The sequence below is a fragment of the Gobio gobio genome (assembly GCF_949357685.1).
Source record: "Gobio gobio genome assembly, chromosome: 2".
Lineage (NCBI taxonomy): Eukaryota > Metazoa > Chordata > Actinopteri > Cypriniformes > Gobionidae > Gobio > Gobio gobio.
This window is the reverse complement of record NC_137098.1, coordinates 11,462,659-11,481,631: the sequence shown is the minus strand read 5'-3', so window position 1 is coordinate 11,481,631 and position 18,973 is coordinate 11,462,659. Positions and strand designations below refer to the sequence as shown.

The 18,973-nt window shown below is 39.1% G+C and overlaps 2 protein-coding genes across 3 annotated transcripts in view; one reads left to right on the top strand and one right to left on the bottom strand.

Annotated features, from left to right (window-relative positions):
- Positions 1-2,955, top strand: part of usp53a (ubiquitin specific peptidase 53a) — an 87,418-nt gene extending 84,463 nt beyond the window's left edge. For both annotated transcript variants that reach the window (XM_079809478.1, XM_079809477.1), the window contains exon 18: positions 2,049-2,955. In XM_079809478.1, coding sequence (XP_079665604.1) covers positions 2,049-2,125 — 77 coding nt within the window. In that variant the 3' untranslated portion in view covers positions 2,126-2,955. The remainder of the gene's footprint in view (positions 1-2,048) is intronic.
- Positions 2,956-4,967: 2,012 nt separating this feature from the next.
- Positions 4,968-18,973, bottom strand: part of frem1a (Fras1 related extracellular matrix 1a) — a 59,170-nt gene continuing 45,164 nt past the window's right edge. Inside the window, exons 26-37 of the mRNA XM_079809464.1 lie at positions 18,106-18,307; positions 17,807-17,951; positions 15,367-15,496; positions 14,920-14,989; positions 14,239-14,385; positions 13,900-14,102; positions 12,909-12,956; positions 11,052-11,213; positions 10,840-10,956; positions 10,635-10,750; positions 5,723-5,808; positions 4,968-5,622 (exon numbers count right to left, since the gene is read on the bottom strand). Of these exons, the coding sequence (XP_079665590.1) occupies positions 5,420-5,622; positions 5,723-5,808; positions 10,635-10,750; positions 10,840-10,956; positions 11,052-11,213; positions 12,909-12,956; positions 13,900-14,102; positions 14,239-14,385; positions 14,920-14,989; positions 15,367-15,496; positions 17,807-17,951; positions 18,106-18,307 (1,629 nt within the window). The 3' untranslated portion in view covers positions 4,968-5,419. The remainder of the gene's footprint in view (positions 5,623-5,722; positions 5,809-10,634; positions 10,751-10,839; positions 10,957-11,051; positions 11,214-12,908; positions 12,957-13,899; positions 14,103-14,238; positions 14,386-14,919; positions 14,990-15,366; positions 15,497-17,806; positions 17,952-18,105; positions 18,308-18,973) is intronic.

Below are 18,973 nucleotides of genomic sequence, written 5' to 3'. Positions count from 1 at the left end.
ATGGATGGATAGAAAATGTCAGATGATGAATAGATGGAAAAGGTCAGATGATGATGGATGGATGGAAAAGGTCAGATGATGGATGGATGGATGGATGGATGGATGGATGGATGGATGGATGGATGGATGGATGGAAAAGGTCAGATGATGATGGATGGATGGATGGATGGATGGATGGATGGATGGATGGAAAAGGTCAGATGATGATGGATGGATGGATGGATGGATGGATGGATGAATGGAAAGGTCAGATGATGATGGATGGATGGATGGATGGATGGATGAATAGAAAATTTCAGAGGATGGATGGATGGGTGGGTGGATGGATGGATGGATGGATGGATGGATGGATGGATGGATGGATGGATGGATGGATGGATGGATGGATGGATGGATGGATGGATGGATGGATGGATGGATGAAAAAGGTCAGATGATGATGGATGGATGGATGGATGGAAAAGGTCAGATGATGATGATGGATGGATGGAAAACGTCAGATGATGGATGGATGGAAAAGGTCAGATGATGATGGATGGATGGATGGATGGATGGATGGATGGATGGAAAAGTGATGATGATGATGATGATGATGATGATGATGATGATGATGATGATGATTGGATGGATGGTTGGATGGATGGATGGATGGATGGATGGATGGATGAATAGAAAATGTCAGATAATGGATGGATGGATGGATGGAAAAGGTCAGATGATTATGGATGATGGATGGATGGATAGAAAATGTCAGATGATGGATGGATGGATAGAAAAGGTCAGATGATGGATGGATAGATGGATGGATGGAAAAGGTCAGATGATGGATGGATAGATGGATGGATAGAAAAGGTCAGATGATGGATTGATGGATAGAAAAGGTCAGATGATGGATGGATAGATGGATGGATAGAAAAGGTCAGATGATGGATTGATGGATAGAAAAGGTCAGATGATGGATTGATGGATAGAAAAGGTCAGATGATGATGATGGATGGATGGATAGAAAATGTCAGATGATGGATGGATGCATTGATGGATAGGAAAGGATGGATGGATGGATGAATGGATGAATAGAAAATGTCAGATGACGGATGGATGGATGGATGGATGGATGGATGGATGGATGGATGGATGGATGGATGGATGGATGGATGGATGGATGGATGGATGGATGGATGGAAAAGGTCAGATGATTATGGATGATGGATGGATGGATAGAAAATGTCAGATGATGGATGGATGGATGGAAAAGGTCAGATGATGGATGGATAGATGGATGGATAGAAAAGGTCAGATGATGGATTGATGGATAGAAAAGGTCAGATGATGGATTGATGGATAGAAAAGGTCAGATGATGGATGGATGGATGGATGGAAAAGGTCAGATGATTATGGATGATGGATGGATGGATAGAAAATGTCAGATGATGGATGGATGGATAGAAAAGGTCAGATGATGGATGGATGGATAGAAAAGGTCAGATGATGGATGGATAGGTGGATGGATAGAAAAGGTCAGATGATGATGATGGATGGATGGATAGAAAATGTCAGATGATGGATTGATGCATTGATGGATAGGAAAGGTCAGATGATGGATGGAAGGATGGAATTCACATGATTAATGTACACAACATGCAGGTAAACAAAAAACATTTTTTTTTTTTGCCATTTCTATGATCTAATGATTTTTAAGTGTATGAACTCACGATCCCCCTGCTGTTTCTCCACACACCGCGGTCTGAAACCCTAAAGTCATGTTTAATGCCCTTCATAATGTCAAATATATTTTCTTTCTTTTTGTATTTTTATATCAATACGGCATCAATAAGATTGTCCTGTTCAAATCAACGATAAATGGGTTGGGTCAAAAGTCATCTAAAAGTAACCAAAAAGCAGTCCGAATACACATGTGTAACAGATCACATCTACATTACCAGCTCCAATTCTCATTCAATCTGCCCCGGCCTAGAGTTTGTAAGAAGAGTTTAGAGATTTGGTAGATTTCAGTGGTCTGATAATACTGTGAAATGTTGTGTTTTTCAGTTCATGCTTCCAGTAAACCCACTGCAAAATGGAACCCAGTTTCAGTCAAAGGACTGGATGAGCACGGCTTTCTATGACACAAGGTCTCAACTGTGACACACAAGCCTGCTATCCCCGGACTCTGACGCGTTCAGTGGCCTTCTCTTGAAGATGTCTGTTTCTACACTCCTGGAGTGTGTGTGGCAGTATCAAACATCACATTTGCACATTTTCAAGCCAAAAGAGAACAATAGTAGGGAACTTAGAAGAAAATATTCATTAAAAACACTCCTTAGGCTCAAATATGTTTGCTGTGAGATAACTTAAGACTAACAAAACTGAAAGAATAAGAGTGATTGATCGGAGGGATGCGTTTCTGTCCACTGCTTCTGGTTTTCTCTTAAATTGCTTAATGTTTCGATTGTTTTGGAGGGCCGAGCTGCTAAAAGATTTGATTGTATTTTCAGAGGGTGAAGCTGCTAAATGTGAAACCATTCCTGTATTTGCTAAAAACTGCTTTTAATGTTTCATGGCCTTTTTTTTTGGTTGGTTTAGGTGTGTGAAATCAATTTTTTTAAGTCCCCGAGTAATTAAAATGGGCGACTTTAATTAAGTTCACCCTTCTATCATGTTGAGAAATTATAGCGAGGACACTGGAGATTGAAATGTACGGTTTTTGTATGTAAATGGTGGAACTTGACTCTATTTGGGCACATGAAATGTTTGATTTTTCTTTTCATATTTGGAACAAGTTGTACTTTTTTTTGTATTTGTATGACATTTTGTATATTGCTAGGCAGAACACTGAATAGTGCCTTATTTTATATGTAAAGATGGGATAAAGGTGTTTTATCTGTAAAATGTTAACTTTTTCAATTCTTTTATAATATTGTAGTAGATCTTTTAATAAACTGATTTATTTAAGCATAGCATGGTGGCTTAATTTGTGTGAATATTTACACTATCATTCAAATGCTTTTGAAAGAAGTGTCTTATTCTCACCAAAGCTGTATTTATTTGATCTAAAATACATCAAATATATTAAAGGTGCACTATGTAACTTTTCCGTCCGCTAGAGGTCGCCTATTCAAAACGCGTAGTTTGATGACGCCATGTTTGAGCGCAGAATCTTGGGACATGTGGTCTTCACCTCACAGCCGGTGCTCGAAGTGGGGCGGTAAGTGGCACACCGGCAAGCAAAATGGGGTCTCGCATTTTTGCCGCGCGTACGCGTCGAGTATAAACAAGGCTTTAAGATTTGCGCAAGCAGTTCCAATGCGACGCTGATGATAAAATGTGCGTCCCGTTTGAATTCTACTGAGAATGTAGTAAAACACTACAGTCGAACATGAGCTAAAACAGCCACTAAAATGACTGATGAAATGAGGGGAAGCATCATCCTGCAAGCTTGATGACCACATTTACTAGAATTGATCACGTTCTATTGTATTTATTGTGGTAAATGTTGACTAGTTGTAGAATTTATAATAGATTATCAGTTAAGGGAATAGATTTTTCACTAAAGATATAGCCTATATTACACCTGTGGCATGTTGTAGTTACAGTTTCTAACTGTGTTGCTATTTGATTAGAAAAAAGAAAGCCTTCATGGTAATGATTGAGGAGCCGTCAATGGTCTTGCTTTGTAAATAAACCCTTATTGTAGCAAATGCTATAGTTAAACAATTACAAGAACATGTTAGATTTAAGGCTGAGTACAAGTTAGAAAGAGCTTTAAAATATGGACCTTCTTGAATTATTGACTAAACAATCCCCCATAACCGCGCCCCTAACAAAGCCCCGCCTCTTTTGGTGAGGCCGGCACTTTATTTTTTCCACTTCAAGCATTGCTCACAGCCGGTGGGAAATAATGTGGATAGGAGGACTCGGGCAGAAATCATGTTCATGGATGCGATTATTAACGTTACTGTAGTATGAAGCAGAGCAGGACCGAGTGTTGTGGAGCTGAGCAAGGCCGCTGGAGCGATTGTTAATAAGATGAACACGGCTCGCGAGCAGCGGGACTTTTATTATGCCACAGTCGCTGGCGCCATTTTCCGTTTTTCCGGTCATGAGTTTGAGGAGGTAACGCAGGCAGCTCTGTGTATCATATTAGACACATTTGAGTGTGTTGAAAATTATGTTATGACGTTACTCTGTGCGTTCACTCGGCGGCTGCTATGACACTTGTTCACACTGCAGTGAGAATAAAGCGTTTCTGGATAATAAAACCGGAAACCGAGGGTAACGCAAATATGACGCCATTTACAGCGACTCCCTCACACGTCGCGGTTCCTTGGATAAAAAAAAATAGCCCTTTTCTCACCATTTACAAATAGTTTTGGGATATTTTATGTACTCAACTGAACAAAATCTATAACACTGGCCTAGTGGTTGTTGGATATTTTACTGAAAAAATGTTACAGTGCAGCTTTAATATTGAGAAATATTATAATTTAAAATTAACTGTTTTCTATTTGAAAATGTAATTTATTAACGTAAAGCAGAATTTTCATCATCATTACTCCAGTCTTCAGTGTCACATGATCCTTCAGAAATCATAATATGCTGATTTGCTGCTCAAGAAACATTCATTATCAGTGTTGTGCTGCTTAATATTTTTGTGCTAACCGTGATAGTTTTTCAGGATTCTTTGATTAATAGGAGGTTCAAACGTAAAGCATTTATTTAGAATAGATATTAGTAACAATATTTAAGTATTTAATGTAGTTTTTAATCAATTTAATGCATCCTTGCTGAATAAAAGTTAATTTATTTATTTTTTTAAACTAAAAAGAAAAACCTTCCTGAACCCAAATGCTTAAAAATATTTACAAAAATATATGTATATATATTGCTTGTCAAAGTTCAAATATGTTAATCTCTTGTTATGAACTATATGCATATTTATTTTTAATAAACAGAGCCTAGGATATTTGTGATTCTTCAAAGATGTATATTCAGTTTCAGACACAATTATTAAGTAGCAATAATAATATCCAGAGAAATCAAAACAATAGAGCATTAATATCAGATTTCATTAACGTCAGATGTTTATTCTAAAGAGGGGTCTTTGCAGTGACAGTATTCAGATGTGTATAAAAATCTTTTAGTGAACAAGAAAAAAAAAACTAAATCTAAGACAATTTCTTGAAAAACGCTCCCATGACGTTCAGAGCACATACAGTAATAAATACATAGAGACTGAGTAGCATATCTTACATTTACATTACAACACATGACGGTCCTCTGAGTTAGAAAAGATGTGGTCACGTCACCCTTGGACTAAGAAGCAGTGTGTTGGCATAGCAACGGTTGTTAATGTGGCCTGTTCAGCGGCCACATCATGACTATTGTGCACCAAGTAGTGAGTTCACGTGTTGTGAGTAGTCTCACATTTGAACATAACACACATAGCGGTGTCCCTTTCCTTTCTTACAGTCTCGTATCTGCCATTTCGTCTTCCTCCACACCAGGACACACTTCTTTGTTCCCTTCTTCCTGTTTCTCGGTGGGCTCCGCCTCCAGTTGGTGTACGTGACGGGCTCTCCACCCACCCACTCCCAGCGACCTTTGCTTTCACGATCATTCAGACCTGAGGTGAAAGAAAAACAGAGCGATGAGTTCGTGTTTAAACCGCATTGCGCTGAAGAACCTTATCAAATGTCATTGTAATCACACTGAAAACAAGTTACCTATCCAAAAGGGTTTTCTTTCACTGAAGTCCCACAGCCAGTCCATGTCTCCTTTTGACAAAACACTGACCAGATTTCCATTGAAGCTTGAGGAAACAAGTATTTAGTTAGTCAACATTAAAGGGCGGGTGAAATGCTGTTTCATGCATACTGAGCTTTTTACACTGTTAAAGACTTGGATTCCCATCCTAAACATGGACAAAGTTTCAACAAAAAAAAGTTGGACGTTTGATGGAGTATTTCTGTGCCAAAAATACTCCTTCCGGTTTCTCATAAGTTTCGGAACGTTTTTTTAGAGTATGGGTATATGTGACATCAGATGGGCCGGAATGTCCTTGTACGGGCCGTACAAGGGCTCTTCTCCCGGAAGGGCGCGCGTGCGCGTGACTAGAGCAAGAGAGCAAACGCTTACGCTACGGCTGTGCTGTAGTCACAGGACTTCACAAAATCAACAATGTCACCAAAGATGTGTGTTTTTGGTTGTCATGGCAAGACAACCCTGCACAGCTTCCCAAAGAACCCAGCATTAATGGGACAGTGGATGGAGTTTTTCTGGAGCAGCAACGGAGTTGTGCAAGTGTTTGTTTGTTCCCTGAATTTCGGCGACGATGGTTTATAAACAAGGTACAGTTCAACTCCGGATTTGTAGCAACGCAATAGCTGTGCGCGCTCGTGATTCTTTAGCTCCGCCCACACTATATGCCCCCCAGCCGCTCTGCTTTTTCCGGAAAGACTCGGTACAGCGTATCTTTCTTTTATAAATATAATAAAACTAAAGACTTTTTGGAGATATGAAGGATGCAGTACTACTTTGTAGGCACTCAAGATTGACATGAGATTGACTGAAAATGAGTGTTATGTATCATTTTTGTAGTTTATATAAAACCGGAAACCGAGGGTAACGCAGATATCCCGCAGTCCCGGATCCTTGGTTAACCTGTTAGCCTGCACCCCCGCTTTTGAAAAAATCCTAAGAAATGGCATAATCAGACTAAAACCATTACAGTTAATGATTCCTTTGCACTAAAATCATAAGTATGGCGTCATTTGAAAGCAGACACTTGGCAGTTTACTGTAAATTCAAAATTATAATTATTTTCATAATCAAAAATAGCTATAATAAGCTTCAAAGTTTTGTAAAGTTATTAGAAATATATTTGTATGAAATATCTTTATGAAAATAAAATTGAAGTTGGCATTTTAGCAATTTAGAAGTGCATTTGTTCAAAAATGCTGATTCATCCAGTAATGAAACAAGTGACGTATTAATGAGTGAATCCATGAATAATTCATTCAAAAATAAAGTAAATATGTTTTTAAATAGACTGCAACAATTAAAGGGTTAGTTCACCTAAAAATCTAAATTACCCCATGATTTACTCACCCTCAAGTCATCCTAGGTGTACACTCACCTAAAGGATTATTGGAACACCTGTTCAATTTCTCATGAATGCAATTATCTAATCAACCAATCACATGGCAGTTGCTTCAATGCATTTAGGGGTGTGGTCCTGGTCAAGACAATCTCCTGAACTCCAAACTGAATGTCAGAATGGGAAAGAAAGGTGATTTAAGCAATTTTGAGCGTGGCATGGTTTTTGGTGCTAGACGGGCTGGTCTGAGTATTTCACAATCTGCTCAGTTACTGGGATTTTCATGCACAACCATTTCTAGGGTTTACAACGAATGGTGTGAAAAGGGAAAAACATCCAGTATGCGGCAGTCCTGTGGGCGAAAATGCCTTGTTGATGCTAGAGGTCAGAGGAGAATGGGCCGACTGATTCAAGCTGATAGAAGAGCAACTTTGACTGAAATAACCACTCGTTACAACCGAGGTATGCAGCAAAGCATTTGTGAAGCCACAACACGCACAACCTTGAGGCGGATGGGCTACAACAGCAGAAGACCCCACCGGGTACCACTCATCTCCACTACAAATAGGAAAAAGAGGCTACAATTTGCACAAGCTCACCAAAATTGGACAGTTGAAGATGGTAGAGTCAGAATTTGGCGTAAACAGAATGAGAACATGGATCCATCATGCCTTGTTACCACTGTGCAGGCTGGTGGTGGTGGATTAATGGTGGGGGGGATGTTTTTTTGGCACACTTTAGGCCCCTTACTGCCAATTGGGCATCGTTTAAATGCCACGGCCTACCTGAGCATTGTTTCTGACCATGTCCATCCCTTTATGACCACCATGTACCCATCCTCTGATGGCTACTTCCAGCAGGATAATGCACCATGTCACAAAGCTCGAATCATTTCAAATTGGTTTCTTGAACATGACAATGAGTTCACTGTACTAAAATGGCCCCCACAGTCACCAGATCTCAACCCAATAGAGCATCTTTGGGATGTGGTGGAACGGGAGCTTCGTGCCCTGGATGTGCATCCCACAAATCTCCATCAACTGCAAGATGCTATCCTATCAATATGGGCCAACATTCCTAAAGAATGCTTTCAGCACCTTGTTGAATCAATGCCACGTAGAATTAAGGCAGTTCTGAAGGCGAAAGGGGGTCAAACACAGTATTAGTATGGTGTTCCTAATAATCCTTTAGGTGAGTGTATATGACATTCTTCTTTCAGATGAACACAATCAGTTATATTAAAAAATGTCTGCTCTAAGCTTTATAATGGGAGTGAATGGAGAATGAAATTTGGAAGTCCAAAAAAGGGCATTCATCGATCATAAAAGTAATCCATACGACTCCAGGGGGTTAATAAAGGCCGTCTGAAGCAAAGTGATGTTAAATATGGATATAAGAAAAATATCCATATTTAAATCAACTTATATCATATTGACTTATGCCAAAAGAGTAACATCTGACGCTATGAAGTAGTAGCGCAAGCTTTGATGCCTTTCACGGTTCAAACAAATAGGCTTGGGCAACAAACTCACGCTCTTCTTCTCTTATATCGAAATCCTCCAACATTTCTCTGTAAAAATTCTCGTTTTAGACTTCTAGTTTGTGACCGGTGTTTTGTTTTGCTCTATCCTCTAAGCTTGCGTGTTCGTCAATATGTCATGCGTCAGGTCAAGGGTTACTCTTTCGCCGCAAATTGATGCATACAGCCGTCTGTCAGAAGCTAGTTATTTTAGATTATAAAGTTTTAAATATGGATATTTTTCTTACACCTAGGCATCACTTCGCTTGAGAAGGCCTTTATTAACCCCCTGAAGTCGTGTGGATTACTTTCATGGTGGATAGATGCACTATTTTGTCTTTTTTGTCTTTGCCCTTATAAAGCTTGGAAGAGCAATGATATTTTTCAATATAACTCGTCTGAAAAAAGAATGTCATATAGAGTAAATCATGGGCTAATTTTCAGTTTTGGGTGAACAAACCTTTAACATTTTGTCAAAACCTCTAGCAAATTACGTTATTTTGTTTAGTTGCCTATTCTGAATTGTGGGAGAATTGTGATCACTGTTTTAAAAAAAACGTGATTCTCAATTTATTCAGACTCGTGCAGCTGGGCAACTAAAAGTAGAGGAATTGGGCTACTTTTAGTTCCCGGGTTGTTGTTTTTTTTTCCCACGCTGGTTAAAGGTTTGACATATCGCATAAATTATATTTGGCTAAAAAAGCTTGTATTGAAATATGCTATATTATTTAAACAATTAATTTTAAATATGTGTTGTAATGGCATGTTTTTATGAATGAAGGCCAGTATCACTGATACTAATGTCTCTGAAACATTAATGACATTACAGTATAACTGAAAGCTACCAATTTCAACATTTATTAGGCTTTAAAAAAACAACTTTTAATTTAAGTGAACTTAAAACAATCTTTAAATAAACCCATTATAATAAATGTTATATTTAACTGTGGCCTTTACTGTTAGACATATACAGAAATGTAATAGTTATCAAACACCTTTCTTAACTGCATAAATAATAAATGAAATGTTTATTAATCATCTTTTCTCTGTTCCCGTTGTTCTTTGATGAACATTAATGAGACATCATCAGTGCTGCTGTCACTTTAAGATCAGCTGCTGACGAACATGACATGGATCTGACGCCCTGTCACGCGCATCTCATTATCTCATTCAAGTTCATTTAAGACGTTATTTAACTAATTTAAGACTCCTAATATGAGAATACTCAACAAAACTGGCATTTTGGTTACATTCTGTGTTGTGGTTATTGTTTGTTGAAGAGCGAAGAGAACTCGATGTGTGCACGAGACTGGCGCAAATAGGGATTGAGACGCAGCCACACACACAGACATACAGGACACTGACATACAGAGCGTTCTCTTGTGTCTTGTTGCACAGATGGTTTAAAAGCATTTACATGAATAAGAGCGTGATCATATAATGTAACGCTAGGCAAAAATGTATATAAAAACGAACGTTGCATTAATTGCGTTAAATATTTTGAATGCGTTAAAATGAAAAGATGAATCGCCCGCGTTAACGCGTTCATTTTCCCAGCACTAAAAACAATATAGTTGATTTGAATACTGTGACTGTAAAATATGTATTTTAGATGTGGGAATGGTATATTTTGAGCTTTGATATTTGGGATATGGGCTAGTTTTGTTATGAAAACCTGGCAACCCTGAACAAGTCCTGCACTTTTTTTCTTGTTCGAGAAGCCATTTCACTCTGATATATTTTACAATAGGGAAGAAAAGACTATCACATTTTGCATTTCATGCCGACTTTAAAACATAACACATATTTGATGGAATGTGACGACTGGATGGAATCAAAGACTGAAGCTAAAAAATGCAGATCTCTGATATCAGTCAAATCAAATCTGCAGACCGGCTCTGACTTTCAGCAAATACTGTCAACTCGTCCAGACTGCAGATCGGGACAAAAGTCGTGTAGTGTATTCCCAATCTTATAAGTCATAACTGTTGGTATTATTGTTGTTTAGGGTTTGTCGCACCTTTCTCTGCAGGCCCGAACCGCTGCGCTCCACGTGGCTTTGCGCTCTGTGCTCAGAATGTAACAGTAGTTGTTGTGGTGCGTCCATCCTCGAGGACATTTCTGTGCTTTCACAGTCTGAGTGAGTACAGAAAATATTCAAATCATCTCATGAAATGTCGCAACCGGAGATTCAGTCATTGTGATTTAATATTAATGCGAATGACCTCATTAGTAGGTGTCCAGATCCTCCAGGAGACCCCATTGCAGCGAAACAGCTGACCTGTGCTGTCATTGTAATGGAGAAAGCCAGTGAGCTCTGGAGTACAGGGTTTAGAAGAAGGCTTGAGAGAGAGAGACAACCAAATATGCAGGTTTATTTGCAAAAGATTACTCTAATTTATCAGACCATTTCTAGACACAATCACAAAACTCTTACCCGAGTCACAAAAGGCTGCAAAACTTGGGCAGTTTGCTGTAGTTTTGTCCTTACCGCAGGAGAGCGCTGCTGCCCCCAGCTGGTCACCTGCACCTGTGCCTTTCTGTCAGTCCTTGAGTCAGCGTTGTCCTCCTCCACTGCCATCGATACGATACCATGATACTGTAAGTTATTGATCATTTTAATATGATGTTAATAATAATAACAATTTCATAGTACCAACAATGTATATAAATAATATTCTTGGACATAACCCAGATATACAGTGAGGAAAATAAGTATTTGAACACCCTGCTATTTTGCAAGTTCTCCCACTTAGAAATCATGGAGGGGTCTGAAATTGTCATCGTAGGTGCATGTCCACTGGGAGAGACATAATCTAAAAAAAAAATCCAGAAATCACAATGTATGATTTTTTAACTATTTATTTGTATGATACAGCTGCAAATAAGTATTTGAACACCTGAGAAAATCAATGTTAATATTTGGTACAGTAGCCTTTGTTTGCAATTACAGAGGTCAAATGTTTCCTGTAGTTTTTCACCAGGTTTGCACACACTGCAGGGATTTTGGCCCACTCCTCCACACAGATCTTCTCTAGTTCAGTCAGGTTTAGGTCTGGAGACTGGCTAGACCACGCCAGAACCTTGATATGTTTCTTACAGAGCCACTCCTTGGTTATCCTGGCTGTGTGCTTCAGGTCATTGTCATGTCGAAAGACCCAGCCTCGACCCATCTTCAATACTCTAACTGAGGGAAGGAGGTTGTTCCCCAAAATCTCGCAATACATGGCCCCGGTCATCCTCTCCTTAATGCAGTGCAGTCGCCCTGTCCCATGTGCAGAAAAATACCCCCAAAGCATGATGCTACCACCCCCATGCTTCACAGTAGGGATGGTGTTCTTGGGATGGTATTCATCATTCTTCTTCCTCCAAACACGTTTAGTGGAATTATGACCAAAAAGTTCTATTTTGGTCTCATCTGACCACATGACTTCCTCCCATGACTCCTCTGGATCATCCAAATGGTCATTGGCAAACTTAAGACGGGCCTGGACATGTGCTGGTTTAAGCAGGGGAACCTTCCGTGCCATGCATGATTTCAAACCATGACGTCTTAGTGTATTACCAACAGTAACCTTGGAAACGGTCGTCACAGCTCTTTTCAGGTCATTGACCAGCTCCTCCCATGTAGTTCTGGGCTGATTTCTCACATTTCTTAGGATCATTGAGACCCCACGAGGTGAGATCTTGCATGGAGCCCCAGTCCGAGGGAGATTGACAGTCATGTTTAGCTTCTTCCATTTTCTAATGATTGCTCCAACAGTGGACCTTTTTCACCAAGCTGCTTGGCAATTTCCCCGTAGCCCTTTCCAGCCTTGTGGAGGTGTACAATTTTGTCTCTAGTGTCTTTGGACAGCTCTTTGGTCTTGGCCATGTTAGTAGTTGGATTCTTACTGATGGTATGGGGTGGACAGGTGTCTTTATGCAGCTAACGACCTCAAACAGGTGCATCTAATTTAGGATAATAAATGGAGTGGAGGTGGACATTTTAAAGGTAGACTAACAGATCTTTGAGGGTCAGAATTCTAGCTGATAGACAGGTGTTCAAATACTTATTTGCAGCTGTATCATACAAATAAATAGTTAAAAAATCATACATTGTGATTTCTGGATGTTTCTTTTTTGATTATGTCTCTCACAGTGGACATGCACCTACGATGACAATTTCAGACCCCTCCATGATTTCTAAGTGGGAGAACTTGCAAAATAGCAGGGTGTTCAAATACTTATTTTCCTCACTGTATGTAGTCACAACTGCACATCTGCTCTACTGCCATTGTTCTATTCCGCTTACTTTGTAAATGACATCAGATCCTTGACGAATGGTTTCCGAAGGCTTAACCTGTGGAGGAAAGTGCTTTAGATGAGTGTGTATATATATATATATATGTACTGTTTTCATTGTTTTTGAAAGAAGTCTCTTCTGCTCACCAAGGCTGCATTTATGTTATTAAAAATAAATAAAAAGCTGTAAAATTGTGAAATATTATTAAAATGTAAAATAAATGTTTTCTATTTGAATATATTTTAAAATGTAATTTATTCCTGTGATGTCAAAGCTGAATGTTCAGCATCATTACTCCAGTCTTCAGTGTCACATGATCCTTCAGAAATCACTCTAATATGATGATTTGGTGCTAAAGAAACATTTCGTAGTATTATTAATGTTAAACATAGCTGTGCTGCTTAATATTTTTGTAGAAACTGTGGGGTTTTTTTCAGGATTCTTTGATGAATAGGAAGTTCAAAAGAACAGCATTTATCATAAATAGAACTTCATATATATATATATATATATATATAATTATTTTTATGTATTTTTTTTATCTTACCCCAAACATTTGAATGGCACTTTTTCATGATTTCCAAAAAATAAATAATTAAATTAAGCAGCTAAAACTGTTTTCAACATTGATAATAATAAGAAATTATTTTGATGATTTCTGAAGGATCATGTGACACTGAAGACTGGAGTAATGATGCTGATAATTCAGCTTTGCATCACAGGAATAAATAGCATTTTAAAATATATTACAACAGAAACCAGTTAATTAAAAATTTTAAATATATTACTGTATGACCAAATAAATGCAGCCTTGGTGAGATTAGAAGACTACTTTCAAAAACATTAAAAAACCTTAATGTTTACAAACTTTTGACCGATATACCGATATATATATATATATATATATATATATATATATATATATATATATATATATATATATATATATATATATATATATATATATATATGTATATATATATATATGTATATAACTTACCATTTTTCCATTCCCAATGACTCTGAGTCTTTTCTTTGTAGTGGAGGGAGCTTCAACTATTATGTCTCCATCCCCTCTGATATAGCCCTGAGAGAAAGGCAACGTTTCCACCTGGATGGAGCCGTGTTGAGGGTACGGCCCTGGCTGAACCTCTTGACCTTGAATACTAGTGTCTGCTTTAATCCGGTCCGGTCTGCACTGCCCTTTAGAAACACCCAACGAATGATCTTACAACAAACATAACATGTGACGTTTCATCATCACGTGAAAAAGGTTGGATCAGAATTTTTGTTCTATTCATTAAAGGAAATGTTGGTCTTCTGGACAATGTGCACTAACCATTTGTGTCCTTTATGAAGATGGTGGCTTTTAATTTGTCTTTCAGCACTGCACCCACTGGAGATACCAAGGTAACATCAAATCTCTCATCAGCTTCCTCCAAAGAATCCTGAACAATCTCCACTTTCCATACTCGACTGACCGTCCCTGAAAACAGACACCATTTAAGTTTGTTAGCATTCATTTAAGCATTGAATTAGCTTCTGTATTATCATATTGTATTATCACCGGATGAATCTAATGTTTTGAGGAGTATGTGTGGCTGTCAGTAACCACACAGGTGTGGATACTGTACTTCGGAATCACAGATTCTACATCTTGGAAGTATGACCAAATAATGACACCGGAAAATGTCATCTGAACAAGTAAGTAACATGTCTGGCACTTTTGTTCTGACCAACTGAGAAAAAAAAAGCATTACAATACCGCTACCTTGTATATATGTATAGAGACGTGATGTAATGACAGCTCTTATTTCCTGCGGAAAGCTACCAGTACCACTCAAATTATAACACAGTATTACAAGCTTACCGTTGTGAATCAGGCTAAGGTAAGGAGATTGTTTTGAACAGTGGCTTGTTGTGTACTTGCTCAAAAATTTATTTTTATTCATTTTTAACCAAAAAAAGTTACGGACTGCAGCTTTAAGAAATCCCTAAGAAAATCCCTGTTTCAATTTACCTGGGTCAAACTGAATCAAAGATGAAGCCGGTATAAAATCCTTTCCAGCAGATGCTGTTAGTTCTTTCACCTATGGACAATGACAAAGAATATATATTAAAATAAAGGGTGCTCCGATTAGGATTTTAGGTCCCGATACCGATCACCAAAATAAATAATAGGCCAACTATTCTTAACAACAAATTAAGAGTATCATGAATTGACAACTCATTATTTATTTGGCAAGCAACATGTGCAACATATTCCATTAAATTAACCATCTTTGTCTTTAGTTGTTTGATTAACATGACTGACAGCAGCAGGAATATTAGGCTGCTGTCACTTTAAGGGTGCTTTCACACGATTGTCGATTGCCTGGACCGAACCCGAATTCGATTGCTCGATTTTTGCAGAAGAGTAAAAAGCAACCAAATAAACCATAACGAATAAAGATATACGGCGCTATACCTGTACAGTCACATAAGACGAGTCCTGCAGATTCCCCTTCCTCTGGATGGTTAGTGAGATTGACCCCTGACTCTCACATATTATATAATCAGTCCCAGTCAGCTCCACACTGGCCCAGCTGAACTCCAATCTGACAGAGGGAGTAATATTACACATCCTAATATACACAAACAGCATGCCGTTCAAGTATACAGTATGTGTGGAGGTGTGATGTTACATTAATGCATTGAGAAATACAAAACCATTGGTTGATGGTCCCTTTAACACATTCTGTTGTACTATACCCCTTTTCCACCGAGGCAGTGCTGGTGTTGGTTCGGAGCCAGAGCCTATTTTCAAATTGGTTCTTTGTCTTTAGACACCCAAAGCACCAGCTCTGAACCAGGAAAAGTGGTTCTTAAGTAGCACCAAAACATTGCTGGTCTAGAAGTAAGAACCGCTGTTACCGTGACCAACAAGACGAACACAAACTTTTGACCGCCATTTTTGAAATAGCAGCTAATGGAGTTAATAGCGGCTCGATTGTAATCTCCGTCTATACAAATTACATCCGTTTTTGTGTTTCCCGCTGCCTCGCTAGCATTGCTGAGAAAGATGAGACATATACCGTGAGGTAAAACCTGGCTCTGTGGTGGCTCTCTATGTGGAAAGGCAAACTGGTTCTTAGAAGGCTCGTCAGTCGAACCAACTCTGAACTGGCACTAGCACTGGCTCTAAACTAACACCCGGTTCTGGTGGAAAAGGGGTATGAGTAACATTGCACCTACATGTCTACTTCTTATTACAGTGTAAGTAAAGTATTAGTAGACTGGTAGGGTTAGGGTTAGAATAAGTTGACATGTAGTTGCAAAGTTGCTTATAGTCAGTAGAATGTCTGTTGGAGGGTATTTTGAGCTAAAACTTCACATTCACACTCTGGGGACATCAGATACTTATTTTACGTCTTGTAAAAAGGGGCAATCAACCACCCCTTTAAGCAGAGAGGCTACTAATAATCTAATGAGAGTTAGCTGACATGCAGTTGCAAAGTTCAAAAGTAGATCAAAAGAATGTTCAAAAGAGACAATAGTGCTATAGAAATACACTCACCTAAAGGATTATTAGGAACACCTGTTCAATTTCTCATTAATGCAATTATCTAATCAACCAATCACATGGCATTTGCTTCAATGCATTTAGGGGTGTGGTCCTGGTCAAGACAATCTCCTGAACTCCAAACTGAATGTCAGAATGGGAAAGAAAGGTGATTTAAGCAATTTTGAGAGTGGCATGGTTGTTGGTGCCAGACGGGCCGGTCTGAGTATTTCACAATCTGCTCAGTTACTGGGATTTTCACGCACAACCATTTCTAGGGTTTACAAAGAATGGTCTGAAAAGGGAAAAACATCCAGTATGCGGCAGTCCTGTGGGCGAAAATGCCTTGTTGATGCTAGAGGTCAGAGGAGAATGGGCCGACTGATTCAAGCTGATAGAAGAGCAACTTTGACTGAAATAACCACTCGTTACAACCGAGGTATGCAGCAAAGCATTTGTGAAGCCACAACACGCACAACCTTGAGGCGGATGGGCTACAACAGCAGAAGACCCCACCGGGTATCACTCATCTCCACTACAAATAGGAAAAAGAGGCTACAATTTGCACGAGCTCACCAAAATTGGCCAGTTGAAGACAGGAAAAATGTTGCCTGGTCTGATGAGTCTCGATTTCAGTTGAGACATTCAGATGGTAGATTCAGAAATTGGCGTAAACAGAATGAGAACATGGATCCATCATGCCTTGTTACCACTGTGCAGGCTGGTGGTGGTGGTGTAATGGTGTGGGGGATGTTTTCTTGGCACACTTTAGGCCCCTTAGTGCCATTTGGGCATCGTTTAAATGCCACGGCCTACCTGAGCATTGTTTCTGACCATGTCCATCCCTTTATGACCACCATGTCCCCATCCTCTGATGGCTACTTCCAGCAGAATAATGCACCATGTCACAAAGCTGGAATCATTTCAAATTGGTTTCTTGAACATGACAATGAGTTCACTGTACTAAAATGGCCCCCGCAGTCACCAGATCTCAACCCAATAGAGCATCTTTGGGATGTGGTGGAACGGGAGCTTCGAGCCCTGGATGTGCATCCCACAAATCTCCATCAACTGCAAGATGCTATCCTATCAATATGGGCCAACATTTCTAAAGAATGCTTTCAGCACCTTGTTGAATCAATGCCACGTAGAATTAAGGCAGTTCTGAAGGCGAAAGGGGGTCAAACACAGTATTAGTATGGTGTTCCTAATAATCCTTTAGGTGAGTGTAAAGTGTTACCAAAACATATTGCTATAAGGAGTTACTATCTATGGGCAATGGAAATGAACAGAATTTAATTCAACACAGTGACTAATCCCACAAGAAAAAAAAAATCGAAATAATATTTTAAAGCCCAAGGTTTACTTGTGAGAGGGTCCAGTGTTGCCGAGTGCATCAGAAACAGCAAACTCCAGGCTGTCAGTTAAAGCGTCCAGAGCAGAGTTTATGATGTAGAGAATATTCCTTCTGTTCAGATCCCTCTGAGAGAAACGATGCCTCACAAACTCACCTACAGACAGGTCAAAGATTATACAGGATGTAAATACATTATGACAGACAGAAAGACTAGATCTAGATAGATGGATACACAAACATACAGATGGACACAGAGAGAGACATACTGTAGACAGACAAATATATAGACACACAGACAGACCCCTCACCATTGGTATAATTTTCCAGGTACCCAAAGTAAGGCGCTCTGAGGATGTGATAGATCAGATCACCATCTGCAGAGTCAGTATCCTGAGCCTTAAGCTCTCTGGAGGAAATAAAGATCCCATAACGACCATCTTTGAGGAGCTCCACTTTCCACAGGGTTTCCAGCACTGCTACCTGTGGAGCAGAGCTGTCTAGGGCTTCAATCTGTGGCAACACACAATTTCAGCAGGATTAAAAGTTGAAAACGATGACAGGATATGAGTTATGTTTGGATAGTATATAAAAATGTCTAAAAATAGGTGCAATCAAAGCACTCAATGCACTCTACCAGCTAATTAGGTGCTAAGACTAAAGGCCCTATTTTAATGGTGAGCGCATGGTCTGAAGTGCAGGTGCAGTTATAGGGCATGTCTGAATCCACTTTTGCTAGTTTAACAACTGAAAAAACCGTCAGCGCGCCAGGCGAATGATCCTAAAGGTTTGTACCTAGTCTATTAATGAGTCATGGGTGTGTTTTTGGCGTAACGTGCAATAAGCCAATCACAATCTCATCTCCCATTCCCTTTAAAAGCCAATTGCGCTTGCACCATGATGGATTTGCTATCTACATGCGAGCGGAATGACTGACTGCTTTTCCAGTGAGGAAGCCTTTTATTTTTAATATTTAAAAATGTGTGTGTGTGGTGCGCGTCCCTGTGTGTGTAATAAGCCAGTCCTTCCAGAAAATGCGGCGTTTTTTTATTTTATTGTTTCGGGCAAAAATCCTTGATTATGCAGGATCCCTATTATAAATGCAGGATATTTATGCAATTTTATGCGATAAAATTGCTGGAACTTGCAAAAACTGCGGTTTGATGAAAAAGAGAAAAA